At 48.1% G+C, this 16403-nt stretch overlaps 1 protein-coding gene across 2 annotated transcripts in view; it reads right to left on the bottom strand.

Moving 5' to 3' along the window:
* NHSL1 (NHS like 1) overlaps nt 1-15073 on the bottom strand; it is a 150248-nt gene extending 135175 nt beyond the window's left edge. For both annotated transcript variants that reach the window (XM_075554476.1, XM_075554477.1), the window contains exon 1: nt 14942-15073. In XM_075554476.1, coding sequence (XP_075410591.1) covers nt 14942-14957 — 16 coding nt within the window. In that variant the 5' untranslated portion in view covers nt 14958-15073. The remainder of the gene's footprint in view (nt 1-14941) is intronic.
* Nucleotides 15074-16403: the final 1330 nt, after the last annotated feature.

Here is a 16403-nt window from a genome sequence, read left to right as displayed (position 1 = left end):
TCATCTACCCTGCGGCTCCTTGTTGTTGAGAGCTGCCCCTGACTTGCGGAAATCCATGGACAATCTCCCACCATATGATTCTGGGCTTCTGTTGACTGAGTTTTGGAGGTAGACTACCAGCCCTTTCTTCCTAGTTTGTCTTCATCTGAAAGCTTCATTGAAACCTGCTGAGCATCGGAGCACTGGACCAACATCCACTGAAAGACAGAGAATGGCTGGGAACTGAATCGAGGTGCTGGCATGGAAGGAAGCACGCCAATGCCGAACCACCAAATAGATGGAGTGTCTGGTGGTACCTGACTTCTAATTGAAGGAGTTGGCAGTGTGAGCCCACCCGAGCAGCCAGGGAACCAGTTCAATTCTGCATACACGGCGCCACCATGAGGCAGAACTGGCTCACAGGGCAAGTCACACAAGTTAAATACGATGCTTGTGGCCATGTAGTACACAAACATTGATCCAGACTCCTTGTGTTGGTCCAATCATGTAGCTGATAAGTCTTCAAGGAGCTTGGAGTCTAGTAGGAGAGCCAGAGCAGCATCTCAGTACGTCTCTATCACACAGCAGTGGTGGGGGTGGGTGGTGGGTGGGAGGGAGCTGATAGCATCGATGACTGTATAACCCCCTCGAAAGGACTGCACAACCAAATGGTATGTGAATGGATATATTGGGATAAAGGGGAGCAGCTATCAAGGACTTCAAGAAGAAATAAAATGTTTTGAAACTGTGGTAGCAATTGTACAACACTGTTTGATGCTTGATGTGATTAAACTATGGAATATTATGGTATCTGTAAGAGCTCCCAATAAAATGATTTTTTTAAAGAATAAGAAAGCATCAAAGAACAAAAATCATATCATGTGAGCTCAACTTCCTGATACGATCGCTGAAGACAAATGGGTGCATAAGCCAAAGTGGTGAAGAAAGCTGATGGTGCCCCGCTATCAAACGACACAGCATCTGGGGTCTTAAAGGCTTGAAGGTAAACAAGCAGCCATCTACCTGAGAAGCAACAAAGCCCACATGGAAGAAGCATACCAGCCTGTGTGATCACAGGCTGTCGAAGAGATCAGGGATCAGGTATCAGGCATCAAAGAACAAAAAATCATATCATTGTGAATGAGGGGGAGTGCAGAGTGGAGACCCAAAGCCCATCTGTAGGCAACTGGACATGCCCTTAAAGAAGGATTGTGGGGAGGAGACAAGCCAGTCAAGCTGCAGTGTAGCAACAATGAAACATAGAACTTTCCTCCAGCTCCTAAATGCCCCCCCCCCCGCTATCATGATCCCTATTTTACCATACAAATCCAGCTACACCAGAGAATGTATACTGGTACAGATAGGAACTGGAAACACAGGGAATCTAGGACAGATGATCCCTTCAGAACCAGTGGTCAGAGTGGCAATACTGGGAGGGTGGTAGGAGGGTGGGGGAGAGAGGGGGAACCAATTATAAGGATCTACATATAACCTCTTTCCTGGGGGATTGACAACAGAAAAGTGGGTAAAGGAGACATTGGACAGTGTAAGATATGACATAATAATAATAATTTATAAATTATCAATTGTTCATGAGGGAGGGTAGCAGGGAGAGATGGGGAAATGAGGAGCTGATACCAAGGGCTCAAGTAGAAAGCCAATGTTTTGAGGATAATGATGGCAACAAATGACACAAGGATGGATGGATGGATTGTGATAAGAGTTGTACAAGCCCCAATAAAATGATTTTTTTTTAAGTATAAGAAAAAAAAAGTGGTGAAGGCCACAGATAAACTTTAAATTCTACTCAATGATGAGTGGGGCTAGAGTTTGCCCTCAACTTCGAGGCACACTCTAAAGGAAACAGCCAGGACACTCTGGCACCCCAGAAGGAGCGGGGTGAGTAAGGCCCACCTTTATCACTAATTCCATGGTGAGAATCAGCGTGCGGTAACTCTCCAGGAGACATGGATACATGCCAGACACAGAGCCAGACCTTCCCTTCCCACAGCGCGACACCTTGTCACCAGTCACATTCACGACAAAGACTCTCTGTCTCTGACTCCAACCATCCACAATTAGACAGACCTCATCCTCAGCCAGTTCAGAACGCCAGTCACCACCCACGGTCATGCTCAGGTGTCTACACAAATCCACTTCAGACCAGCCCACCTGTCTCTCTAGAGTCAGTCCACCTGGGACTCGATCACAACCTAGAAGGGTCCTACATGTCTTCAAGAACTGCCTCAGCCAATCAGCACTCCAAGCTGGGTCTACATAATCGGACAGTATGACCAGCCTCGGCTGGCTCACCACCCTCCGCCTGTTTGCTAACTGTCTATAAAGGCCCCCATGGAGGTTAATGACTATACTCACAGCTCCCGTCTATTATCAAACAGAATGAACACAAGTGGACAGACCCATTAGACCAGGGCTGGGAAGGGTCCTTGTAGGAGGCCTCAGCTGTCCCCAGGGAAGCACCATATCTTCTCCCTGGCATACATGATCTGGCCGATCTTGGAAGCCCCAAAGAGAGGGTGCCCAAGCTTAGAGTCCCCTACTGATTGGGGCTTCCATGAATATGAGTGATGGGGGCCTGGTATACAGTGACCAATCCAATCAATGAGTATGCATGACTTTGCTGCTCCATCTTCCCCTCTAGTGGCAGAGTGGGCTATGAGTCGGGCTGCCAACTACAAGGTCAGCAGTTCAAATCCACCAGCTGCTCCTCTGAAGAAAGGCGAAGCTTTATACTCCCATAAAGAGTTACAGTCTCAAAAACCCACAGGGGCAGCTTTCCACGGTCCTATAGGCTCACTATGTGTCTGAATGAAGGGACTCTGGATTTGGTTTCCCGAATCTGGTCAGCTATAGGTGTCAGATGTACAAGCCGGGCTATTTTAGAAAGACAAAGAATACCTAATTTCTTGGGCAATTTTCAAAAATCAGTAACAAAAGGCCTAACTCAGTTCTTTGTCTCACAACTATGAAATTTCTTGGCAACCAATATTAATCACCAGAAGACTTTTTAATATATCTTACCGCACATCAGGCTAAAAAGAATACGCATTTGCATGAGAAAAAGAGGCAGAACTGCTTATTAAACAACATTTATTAAACTGGCTCTCTAGTTTGGAGAGGTTTCCTACATTTTGTTCTCACTTAACCTCTATCACTAAAGCCATGGAGCTCAATTCTTCAAAATGACAGGAGGTGATGCCAACAGAAACCCCCTCATCAACTATCTAATAACACCTAGAGGTCAAATCTCTGTAGCTGCGATTGGCACACAGTGTGCTATTCTTAATGATGAAATAAGATAGAGGAAAACCACCTTTATTCCTAATGAGCAAAAGATGGCAGTCTCATTCAGGAAACATACAAACTGGACCTTCTTGAAAATCAAACAAGACAACTCACCTGGGACCAGGGGCCCCAGCAGGGCAACCTTTTCATTTTCTATCGGAGGACAGAATTTTATGCTGCTCAAAGAAAACAATCTCTCGCCTCTATGGCTGAGCTTTGGCCTGTGAGTGAGGTTCCATAAATAGCGGACTCGCCAAACGATAGAAGAGCAAACGAACACCTGGAAAGCTGATGTTGGCTCGTGGTAGCGACTGTACCGGGGAGACCTGATGCCCACCACATCAGGAGGAAGCAGACAAGGAATGAAGTGAGACTTTCTTCCCGGGTTAACGGGTGCCATCGAGTTGATTGTGACTATGGCCACCATGTGACACAGTGAGGTCCCCATAAGTTTTCCAGGCTGTAATCTGTAGAGTCAATAGATACAGCGGCTCAGAGTCACACTCACCTGGGTGGCCCTATTTTGGTGTGTTTTGTTTTGTTTTTGGGTTTGGGTTTGGCAAAAGCAGACCGAAAATCCTTCTCCTATGGTAGTGGTTCTCAACCTTCCCAATGCTGCGACCCTTTAATACAGTTCCTCATGTGTGGGGACCCCCCCATCATGAAATCATTTTCCTTGCTACTTCATAACTGTCATTTTGCTACAGTTATGAATTGGGTGACCTCTGTGAAAGAGTCATTCGACCCCCAAAGGGGTGGAGACCCACAGGTTGAGAACCTCTGTCCTATGTAATCAGGCTGCGCTAAGTGATCTTTGAATGGATTATCTAAGACATCTAATTAACAAAAGAAACAAGGCCAGCCATTGGTACAAAACAACAACATTTTAAAATAAATGAACCAAAATGAAGGGTCAACAGAAACCCTAGAATCCCAAGAAATTCCAGGATGTGCTGCCTTCTTTCCACAGGTCTTCCTCAAATCAGACTCATCCAACAGCACTCACCGGCTCCTGGTAGGTTCCAGGTTGTTCTGGACGAAATGGTAAACAACACATGACTTCAAGGTAAGGGGTGGTGGCGGTGTTGGTGGGAAGGAAGGGCGAGGGGACTCAGGGGAGGGAGGAAAGAAGGAAGGATAATAAGAAGGAAAAGATGTAGAAAAAGAAACTACAGCGAATACTGCAAGCTCTTTGCTGTCCAGTGAATTCTGACTAACAGCAAATCCTACAGGACAAAGCAGAACTTCCCCACAGGGTTCCCCAGCCTCAGTCTTCCAGCTGTCGACTGCCATCTCTTTCTCCTGTGGAGTGCCTGAGACCTTCTAGGTGCGCCACCAGGGCTCCTTTCAGAGCAGGAACTCACTGCCATGCAGTTGATTCTGACTCATAGCGACCAAATGTTATCGAGCCTAAATCGCTGTTAGGACGTTAGCTTTTACTGGGAGGGGAAGGGGAGTGTTGCGCCACGAAATGGCATGATCTTCCTTAGTGACAAGATTCACTCTGGCCGCTGGATTTGTAATAGGCCGTGCTGCCAAAAAAAAAGATAGGGGAAGGGTTGCCACCAACCTTCCATTTGTAAAAAATGCAGCAGCTGCTGATCACAGTCACACCACGAATGCCTACAGTGGTCCAGGGGAGACTCTCAGGCCAAGGAAGTAGCCATGGAGGTGAGAAGTAGCCAGACACTGGACATTTTCAGTGTATAGTCGGTGGGGTTTTCTGACAAAATGAATATGGGTGTGAGAGGTAGAACACCGGACAAGATTTCAGGGGCATCAGCAATGGGACCAGGGCAGTCATGGGATTTGGCTTTGAAGCAATGAAAGAAGAGTCCCAAGGTGACGTAGCAAATGTTACGAAGTCTGGCTGCTATGGAAAATACCGGAGATTTGAATCCACTGAGAGGCACCCAAGACAAACCTGGCCACCTGTGGACCCAAACACCCAGCCACTGACAATGCTGTGGGAAACAGCTAGACTCCCACACAGGTGGGGTTGCCAAGAGCGGGAGCCAACTCTAGCAAAGGAGTATTTTGCCTTCTGAAGCAGCCGTAGGGAGGAGGGCTGCCATGGGCCAGATCTGAGGGAGTGAAGGTAGTGGGGCGGGACCAGGAGGTTGGGATACAGGAAAGAGATCCATGGGGTGCCACTGGAGGGGAAAAGGGGGCATCAGCAGCTACATGTTCAAATCTGAAGTGGAGACAGAACAAATGCTGGATCCCTTCCAGGGAAAGCAGCAAGGCCTTTTGACACTGACTGGCGAATGCTCATAACATTTAGGTGAGAAGCTCGTTGTGCATGTGAGGAAAGTTTCCACCCTATCCCAGGGAAGCCTGTCCTTGCCTTGCTCTGTGGCGTTGGCGCTACTGTCTAACCCAGTGTAGTCACCTACGACACAGGGTTGCCAGCGACCAACATCAAGCAGCAGACAGAGAAGGGTGGCGCCCCTGCATGCTGAGCAGACCTTGAAGGTCACTGTCTCATGCTGTTAACTGGGTAAGGGAGAATTAGCAGACAAAGGAAAGCTATCCAAACACAATCCCAAGGAGCTGTCTGAGAGGGCCTTCTGGTAGGTCATGTGCCAAAAGGAATCTCATCTATTTTAGGGGCTCCACTTCCTCCCTCAGCTGCCAGATGCCTTATCTTTTCCAGATAACACACCCACAATGGACACCGTTCTACCACTTCATGAAGGTGAGTGGGGGACTGGGAGCAAGTAAGAGAAATTCACTTTCCGCCAGATTGATCATGAAGATTTATGGCACTTTCCATAGCAACAGGAGCTTTCTGTGGGAAGCAGACCGGCACCGAGCCTTTCAGCTGTGGAGAGTGGAAGGGAAACAGCAACGAAACTGTCGCCATAGGCATGGTCTTAGAAGCCAACCCCGACCGTGTTGACAGACATGAGGCCAGGGTTTCCTACACTGTTTTCCATGTGAATCATGCTGACAACCATCACAATTGTACACATTTGCATCCGATCCTTTTATGGACTCTGCGCCTTTGGAGAGCTGGATGGCTAATTTCATCTTTCGGAGGTGATTTCACAAAAAAAAATTCGTTTAAGGGACTGGTGATACAGGTGGGACATTCTGAGTGGCCGCTGACTGTTCTCCTGGAGGCCACCAATGATGGAGCGCAGGAGGAGCACAGGCAGGAGGAGAAGACCCCCCCCCCCCACCAGGAGAGCTCATTACTGAGCTGTCACCGCAGTCACCTGGAATAAAGGGCGCTTCTTCCCACATCAGCCTACAACGGCCCGGCTGTGTGGTCCCTTCGTCTAGATACAGCTAGAGTTTTAAAAACCAGAAGAACCATCTCAGCAGCACACATCTTTTTCTTGAAATTTTTATCACGCGTTTGCTCTGCCAACGAACACTGCCAAACAGGACCGGGTTTTGTCTCCGAGGCCGCGGAGCCGTTAGAACAGTGTCGGATACTGCCTGGCTTCCAGGACTTGCAAAATATGCGTGGTGCTACAGTGTTGCTTGGCCAGTCTATGGCACTTACAATGCTCTTTATTCATCTGGCTGTGTTTACCCAACTGCGATCCCGGCGGGCTTCACAAATCGGTGTAACGACTCCTGGGTGGAGACACAGGCAAGGCGTTGCGCCCACCCTTCTCACCAAGGCCCTTACACCCTATTTGGAAAACTGGAGCAATCGTCTACAGACATGCAGGAAGTCACTTGAACCCAAGTCCGGCCAGTCGGTCGATTTATGAAGCACTGGGGCCATTTAAAAATAGCATCGGTACATACTTGAGTGAAGCTCTCCAGAATCGCATGTAAGTTATTATTCATCTTCAGTAACGTAGCAGGTAGATTTGTGTCCTTGCTGTGAAGGAAATCTGTGCTCCTGGGGGCTACGCTTATTTGATGTACGCACAGAACTGAGATGGGTTTCTTGACTCTTCTTCACACTAACTTGTTCTAATTGGGTTTTGTTTTTGTGTGTTTTTGTCACATGAGTAGTCGTAAAAAAAATCCTTTTAGAAGTCTCATGGGAAACAGGGAGCCCCCAACCCCAAAAGAAAAGCTGACCCAAGAGGTAGCTCAGTAGCACCTTTAAAGTGGACAGTGAACGGGGAAGCACCCGGAAGTGCTGGGGCCAAAGGAGACCCAGCCCTGGGAGAGCTCCCCAAAAACACCACTGAGGGAAGGCTTCTGGATTTGGGGTACGGTGCCAGGAACATGGCAAGTGACCACTAATAGCTGGTGACTTACACACACTATTCTAATACAACAAATAGGTCGGATGAACTTCAGCGCATCTCGGGGTATCGGGGACTCTTGTATGCATTTAGACCTATGACCTAAATACTTTAGGCTAACATTGGACATTTGGGGGGGGGGGTTCGTATTAAATACAGGGCATTCTGCTATAGCAGCCCATTTCCTGGAAGAAGAATGGGACCAGAGCTTCCTTTGTCCTCTTAAACTTAGGAAAGGTAAAACTTCAAGTCTGTAGGTAGCAGGGAGGCCCTGAGAAACGGGGAGTCGCGAAGAAGGGGGTGAGATTCGCACACACTTCCGTGTCCATGGAAGCTCGTCTCCCTAAGGACAAGCCGGGACCTTTTCTGTTGGACTCAAGTGTCGCTGTTCTCAATGGTTGGCCATATCCGCTTTTCCCGCCCTTCATCTATCGGTTCCCAGGTCTCCTGGGCTCCTGCCTCTCTCCCGATGCCACACAATCAGATCTCCCAGCTGTGGCCTTCTCTGCTCGGCCTGAGTGTCTTCCTCACTCTGCATGACACAGTTCACGCCTCCCCTCCTCCTGCTCCAAACACCAGCCCATTGTGTGTGGGGGGGGTGGGGGTGGGGAGGGGGTTGTCACAGAGGGACTTGCCACAACTTTTACACAAAAAGTTTGGGGAATAAGGGAGCCCCCCTCCCCCTCCATCTCACTTAGTGAAGTCCAGCCACGAAGAACACAGACGTCTTGTGGCCATTATGGAAAGAGATTCTTCTCCTTGGCTCGCTAATGCCGGTTTTTCAAATTTCTCCCCGAACAAATACAAGCCATGCCCTGACCCTTTGGGGAGCGATCCTCCCTTTGAATACAAATCCCCTTGGATGATTTCCCACTTCACTGTTGCTGGTGCTATCTATTTCCTTTCAGTTAGAGGAAGGCATTCCAGAGAGGGATGGGGTCTGCGCTGCTTGAGTACCACCCCTCCTCCCTGCTGAAACTCATGCGCACATCTTTTGTCTCCCTGCTTCTCGTCCATCACCCTTTGACAGGAGCAGCAGCACCCACCACAATTCTAAGCCCCATGTAAGCTCACGTGGAGGACAGACACTACTGAGGTGGCCCCAGCTGATGGCTGCCATACCGCCTGTTCCATTAAGAGCTCGTTATTTTAAATCCCAGGGCTATGGAGGTGGGACTATATACAATAACCATCTTCCCCGGTGAAAAAGAGCCATCTTCCCCACCATGTCCCCCCCAGCACCAAATCTTGCCCGCACTCTTTTGAATGTGGAGAAAGCGATTACCGTCCTTGCTTCACGGCCCTAAGGCCCCTTCCCGCAATCTCCTTTCCTCCAATTTCAAGAATGGGGGAATGCATACCCCTGCATACCTGTGTGACTGGAGGGTAGCGATGGTGACATGCAGTCCTGGGTGGCACGCTGCCTGCATCACAGGGCTCCATCTGCCGCTCGCTGTCTATTAACCATCACCTTTGCTAATGCGTGCGCAGACTACTGATTGCATCTTTGTAGCTAACAGGAGTTCACATGGTTTAAGTCTGTTACAGCTCCCCCACATGGACAATCACAGAGAAGGGGCTACGTGGGATGGGGTACTGCAAAACAGGGAGAAGGCAGGTCCATCCTCAAGTGAAGACATCGACACAGGTGACAACGGTGCCGGAGAGATTAAGATGGAGTGGGTGGGGGGTTGGATTTAACAGAAGCCATGGCTTTCAGTGAGCTCAATCATTGGATTCGGTTCCACCAAATTACTTAGAGCTGAGCCGTGTACGGAGAGTGCTCGGTCAACAGGCACACCCCATGCTCGGGGAGCCTCCGGCACAGAACGCATAGGAATCGCTGCTCCAGTCCGGAAGGGTTCTCCCAGTTGTGGCATCATACGATTCATCCAGCACGCAGCCCGGCTTCTACGGCAAAGTGGTTAAAAAGCCAGAGTCCGGTTGTTCGCGGAAGAAGGTCAGAGAGGTGGGGAAAAGGCAGACAGGGGGAGCCAAGGGCCTCCCTCCTTTAGGTTATCATTACATAGCAAGGGTTTCAGCGACCAGTTTAAAAAAAATGCATGTTGTCACCACCGTGTTTGTTGAAAGTCCTACTTTACATTGCAGATGAAGCCAATGCAAAATCGCCCTTGGTCCGCTGCTGTCGATTATAGACTAACAACGATAAGCATTTTTTACAGAAAAAATTGGGGCAGGCCCCCTGAAGGATGGTCCCATGGTGCTGCTGAGTTTGTGTAAGATCCCCCCAGCCCGAATCTCCCACCAGGACGGCAAAAGGTCGTCACTCCACGGTCATAGCAACTTTGTGAGTCTTTTTATGGGGGTGCCCAGGTCAGAAAGGAAAGAGGCAGGGCCAGCCTCTCCCACCACCAGCTAACTTCACAGCTCTGCTTGTATTGAAGCAGTGGCGGAGGAGCTTCCAGAGCACACGACTGCTTGCTTGCTGGCTCCCTGGAAAACGCACTTGTTTCAGTACAGAAATAACAAATCTGTTTCTGATTCCAGACATTAGTTTCCAAAGGCTGCCAAGAAAAGAATCTGAGGAATTCTTTTACATACACAACATACACGAGACAACTGGAAGGAGGCCTGTGATCAGCTCTGGGGGGCAGGTGGGAAAGGCAAGAGCTGCATTGCTCAGTGGGACCCGGCCTCGGCGGAGCAGGAGCGCATGCTTCAGATGGTTTGTGGCTGTAATTCCCCCCATAATTCTTTGCTATTGTTAGTCAAGCTACAGGCTTTCCTAAATCTGTAACTTGTACAGCAGGAAAGGACATAGACCCTGTTATGCAGGCAGCTGGGCTAACCCTGTCCTCTGCAGGTCACCACTTTTCCATTCCACCCAACTAGACTTCTAGGTCTTGGAAGACACACCAGAGCTGAGAAAGGGAAAGAATCTAGAAGCAGTGGTTCTCAACCTTCCAAATGTCACAACCCTTTCATACAATTCCTCATGTTGTGGTGACCCACCGCCCCAACCATGAAATTATTTTCGTCGCTACTTCACAACTGTCATTTTGCTACTGTGATGAATCAGGCGACCCCTGTGAAAGGAACATTCAACCACCAAAGGGGTCTCGATCCACAGGCTGAGAACCGCTGATCTAGCTCAATGCCGAAGCCCAGTTTCAGACCCCACTGGAAAGACTGCAGAACCCATTGAGGCCAAGGATACTCATGAGACATTATCAAACAGGCACAAATAGATGCGGGAATCCTTTCTATATTAAAACCATCATTTAGAACTACGGCTTTGTTGTAAAAACTCAACCACACAGAGGTAAGTTAGCTGGACTTTACCGTCAAGTCTATTCTGACACTTGGTGGCACCATGTGTTTCCCGGAAGAACTCCACTCATGGGGCTTCTGTGGCAGAAGAGGGGCTTCAGGCCTGTCTTCCAAACTGGGTGTGTAACGCCACCCTTTCAGTTAGTGGCCCATCACTTAACCATTTGCATAGGGTGGGGGGCATCTCCCTTAGGACAGAGGATTAGAACAGGCTCCACTTGGGAGACAAAGGGAAAGCAGGGGAATTCTGAAAGACTGAGTCATCTGGCAGACCCCACTATCTAATGCACCTGTTTAAATCTGGGGCTTACATTGAGTTTACTGCAGTTAGCTAAGTTCAAGTTTGTTCCTCTTCTCGGCAGGACCTTGATGGGAACTAAAAGGGCAATGCTTCCCTTTGCACTATTGGTCACAGGGCACACGGTTGCCAACTGCATCGACTCCTACACACAGACTTGTCTGAAGCTTGCCCTGCCCAAGTCTCAAATGCACCCTCAAAGACATCATGTTGGCGAGTCATTCCTCCAGCTCTCCAAGATTCACACCTCCTAAAAATGCCAGCCTCCATCAGCACGACTCCATGTGTGCATGGGCCACTGGAATGCGCCCCCAAATTCACATCATCTGGAACCTTAGACTGCCACCTCCTTTGGAAATAAAGTCTCTGCCGATATCATCAGATCATCTGAGATCATACTGGGTCAGGGAGGGTCTCAAATCCGTTGACATGTATCCTTCAAAGAAGGCTAAGTGAGTGCACTTGGGCACTCAAGGAGAGGACGGGAGAGGGAGAGGGGAGGGAAGTGGGGAGAAGGCTACCAGAAGGAGGCAAAGACCATCTATGCCCCTTGGGTGGAGTGGATTTGCCTGAGCTACATCAGTGCCACTCATAGGCTCATAACAAACCCATAGGACAGAGCAGATGTGCGGCTGTGAATTCCTAAGACTGTAACTCTTTCTCAGAATAGAAAGCCCCCTCTCTCTCCTTCCAAGCAGCTGATGCTTTCAAACGGCTGACCTTGCAGCCCAACTTGTAACCCTTGAGACACCAGGGCTCCTTCGTCACGCGGTCATGTGCTACAGCAGTTCTAGGACATGAGCAGAGAAGAGACTTGGTGGCTAACCAGTGCCACTCTAAACCAAGGTGCACACAAGAGACAAGACTGACTGTAAGGGCATTTGTAGTTGTCTAGCATTGTTGTGGTATAATACAAGCAAGTGATTTTATGTCTCAGAAAAGTATCAGTCTCTGATGAATTGAACATTAAAAAAAGTCTTCACTATAGTTAGAGAAGGAAGCACTGCGAAGATAATTAATATTTATAAAGTGAAAGCTGATATGCCATAATTAAGAAATTAGCATTCTGAATCATCACAGAGAAACTTAATTATGTTCCATGTAGCTTTAGGGGTGAAAATATTTTATTCTCATTTGGTGAATAATCTGTAAATTGTGCATTACATACACACTGTAGCTTATTCATAACATCATTTGATCAACCCAAAAGTCACTTCCCAGACCATGACAGGTCATAGATGACACTGTAAAGGAACAACATGCCAAGCTTTTGTTATCCACAGAAACCTTCGTAGAACTGTAAAGAACATCTTCCCAGTGAGAATAGGCTTTGCGAGCTCTTAGAACTGCTAGCAATAGCCAGGTGACTGCACTCAGGGAGCTCTTAGAACTGCTAGCAATAGCCAGGTGACTGCACTCAGGGAGCTCTTAGAACTGCTAGCAATGGCAAAGAAGACATCCCCCTTCCAAGGAGGTATGTTCGCTAGCACTGTGTGAATGAACATAGCTGAACAGACATGGCTTGGGAAGAAGGGAGGGGAAAGGAAGTCTAGATGAGAGAAGAAAACCCTGCGTACATGTGGGACGTTGTCAGAGTCCCAAGGTTTCTGCCAGCCGTTGAAAGAAACACACAAAAACACGACTTCAACCAAAAGCGTGGTGACCACGTTTTCTTAAATGTCCATGCGAATCACAACCACAGACTCAACAGCCTGAGCGGCTTAGTGAGATGCCCCTCCCCCCCCTCCCCCCCAAGGGCTGGAGAACAGGGAACGAGAGAGATCCAGCAAGCTCTGACTTACTGTTCCTACATTGAATCTCCATCACCATTGCTTTAATGTGAACTGGCTTCAATACATGGCACAAAGGACTCCATAAAAAACCACATTACTAGCTGATATTAAGGGCTCAAGTAGAAGGCAAATGTTTTGAGAATGATGATGGCAACAAATGTACATATGTGCTTGACACAATGGATGGATGGATGGATTGTGATAAGAATTATACGAGCCCCCAATAAAATGATTAAAAAACCACATTACTGCACATCAAGAGGCTATTCTGCCAGATGCTTGCCCATGCTACCAAGGAATCATAAAGGGAGCCAAAAAAAAGTGTGTCCTTGTGGTTCCTGATAGACACAATTAGGCGTGGGGATAAAGGTACTGTACTCAATTGTCATCCCATCTCATCCCATCCCATCCATTTGACCTTTAAATTTTTCCCTAACATTACCGTGGAAGCAATGAGGTTGTGAAATTGATAGATTTCTTACCAAAATCAATTGCTGTTGTGGGAATGGGTGGAGGCAAGTAGGTCAAACTTGCAGGAACCATAGCACACTGTAACAGCCACACAAGTGGACTACAACATCCTACATCTTAATCCGCAGTCGCACTGTTACGATTGCAACTGTACAAGATTACACGTCAAGTTCACTCGTAACTGCATCGAGGAATGCTGGATTTTCATTCTATAGAATTACACTTTTTAATGAAAGAGAGAGAGGGAACTGACTCCTTATATCTACAATTATTTATCAGAAATAATCAAATTCTTTTCAGCCCCAGGGAACTTATGAAAGATCTCCTGTAAGCATACACCCTCTCTAGTCAGGATGAACTGAATGTTTAAGCAGAGGAAAAAAAGGTTTTTTGTTGTCCTTTCCCCCTCAATTTTATCAAATACATTTTGAGTTTCTATTATAGAAACAAATCTACCAAGCTCAAAGCTTAATAGGAAGCGCCTTAGGGCTTCTGAAGATGCCAGGTTAGGATTCAAGCAAAAGAGCCACAGACTACAGAAGCCCCCTGTCTACACCTCATTAACAGACTCGGAGGACAAAAGGAAAACAAAAGCAAGCAGCAAAGCAAAGCAAGCAAACCAGGACCGCTTTATTCCCCGAACTTGAAAGACCGTCGAGAACTTCCCATCAACACAATGACATACACTGAAAGATACGAACAAAACAGTCTGCTTCAGTTTCAAGGAAATTCATCGTAATTCCCCCCACCCCTGCCCCATTCCAGCAATCTCATAAACAAGCACCGTCTCAAAATGCCTAAATTAATTACATTATGTCAAGACGTGGAGAAAAGGCGAAAGAACAAGAATCACTGCGGGTGTGTGTGTGTGTGTGTGTGTGTGTGTGTGTGTGTGTGTGTGTGTGGTAGGGGGGGGGGGGCTTAAATAGTCACTGGAAACATTCCATTATCGCCACATTCCACTTTTCTCAGGAACATTCGGAAGCCTCTTCTCTGTATGCTCTAAGCATACAGCACCGTTTCATTGAGAACCCTAGCACAGTGCCTCAAGAGGAACTCTAATCCATAAAGAAGCAGGAAAAACTCAAGTCTGTTCTATGGTAAATCGATCATCAAATTAACGTCCTGGCGGGAATCACACAGTAAGGCTTTACACAAGGGGAACCTTCCCCCCTTTGCCGCCCACCCTAGACATTTCTGAGAGGCAGTCAGTCACGGGAGGAGACCTTGTCTACCAAGAATCACACTGAGACCCTCAACAGTTCCTAAGCTTATTTAACATGTTGTTACTTTTATGACAGAACACAGAAGAGACCCTTGCACTGAGAAATCTTTTTGTCTCCCGGAGAATTCCATGCCCCCAGCGGGAGATCTTTCTTCTTGTTTGTCAGCCACCACCACCACCCACGCTTCTACACATACACACACACAGAACAATGACTTTTTCACTTTCACGCTTAACAAAACTCCACCAAACCTGTGTTATTTACTTGAACAAGCCCTGAAATTTTTGACTCTGATGATCAGCGAGCACTTTCTCTAACTCTTTTAACTTCACCACCCAAGACACCCACAGCCCCCCTCACCTTTCAGACAGAACATTCTGCAGCACTTCCATGGAGGGGCTAGGGCTGGCCGGCCCTGCGGAGCCTGCAGTGCTAGGCACAGCTGTCCCCAGCCCACCTCCTCGGCTCGCTCTCTGCTCACTCGCGGCAGCCCGCCAGCGGCCGCTAGGACAGGAAGCCACGGCCCAATCCCCGCTTCTGGCCTGTGCTGCCAACACCTCCCTATCTCTCATAAGCTTTTCCACACCACAGAATCAGCCCAGGACCTTCTTGAAAAGCAAGGGCAAGGGATGAGGTAGGGTGGGGTGGTGTGGGGTATGTGTGTCTGAGTGTGTGTGTGTGTGTGTGTGTGTGTGTCCAGGACCAAAAAAAAGGCCCATTTGTGCTCATTTATCAGCATTTTCCATTGCAGCAAATGTCGCCCCTTCACATGGTCACACCACACAAAAATGAAATCCCGAGAGTCAGCACAAGCATAAATTCGGTCCCCTGTTGTTTTCACTTCATGATTCCATGCCTGCCCACACTCTCCAACCCTGCTCCATGTGGCTCCGGAAAAGCAACCCAAACCCCGGCCACCGAGCTGATGCCGACTCACACCAGCCTCATCACAGGGCTTCTGGGCCTTGTAAATGTGTACAGGAGCAGGTAGCCTCTGCTTTCTCCTGTAAAGCAGCTGGTGGGTTTGAACCCAAGACTCTGAGGTTAGCTGGCCAAAGCTTACCCACCGGTGCCACCAGGCTCCCGGTAATATGAAATGTTATAACATGAAGCTTTCAACCTGACTGTCTGAGGCTATACAAATATGACTACATATCCCAATGTTCTTCATAGCTATGTTGACCACCATGACTCTGAACAAGCAATGAGCGTCAGGATAAAAAAAATGAGAAAAGTGGCAAACTTCTGAGCATTGAGATTTTTCAGACGGGGAAACCAAGTAGAACATAATTTAGACAGCATTACAGCAAGTGAATTTCTAACCCTACTTTGGCTATAATCACACTATTTGCCCAGCCTCCTCCCTCCCCCCTCCCCCCTCACCCGAACACTGGAAGTGAAAGCCACTCTCATGGCTACTGTATCAGAGACCACCTGGAACTGTCCTTCTGACTCACAGGACTCAGACACGACAGGACAGGGTGAAACTGCTCCTTCGGATTTCCGAGGCTGCAAATCTTTATGAAAGCAATTGGCATCTTTTTCTTACATCAAGTGGCTGGTGTGTGTGTGGGGGGGTGTCGAACTGCCAAACTTCCAGTTCGCAGCCCAGCATTTAAACCACTGGCCCACATGAAAGGGGTATTTTTATAATGGAGCTGAAGAGACTCCATCTATCAATTCTGTGCCAGGAGCAGCTTGCTTGGAAAGCCCCCTCTGAACCACAAATGGCCCTGGGTCCTTTGCCACACAGGCTGGGAGTCTCCTGGCTGTAGGATGTGGCCATTGTTCACAGAGCTGGGGCTGTTTGCAGGTCTTCCTC

Source organism: Tenrec ecaudatus, chromosome 7 (genome assembly GCF_050624435.1).
Source record: "Tenrec ecaudatus isolate mTenEca1 chromosome 7, mTenEca1.hap1, whole genome shotgun sequence".
In the NCBI taxonomy this organism is placed as follows: domain Eukaryota; kingdom Metazoa; phylum Chordata; class Mammalia; order Afrosoricida; family Tenrecidae; genus Tenrec; species Tenrec ecaudatus.
Note: the sequence above shows the minus strand (reverse complement) of the source record. Positions and strands in the feature narration are given on the sequence as shown.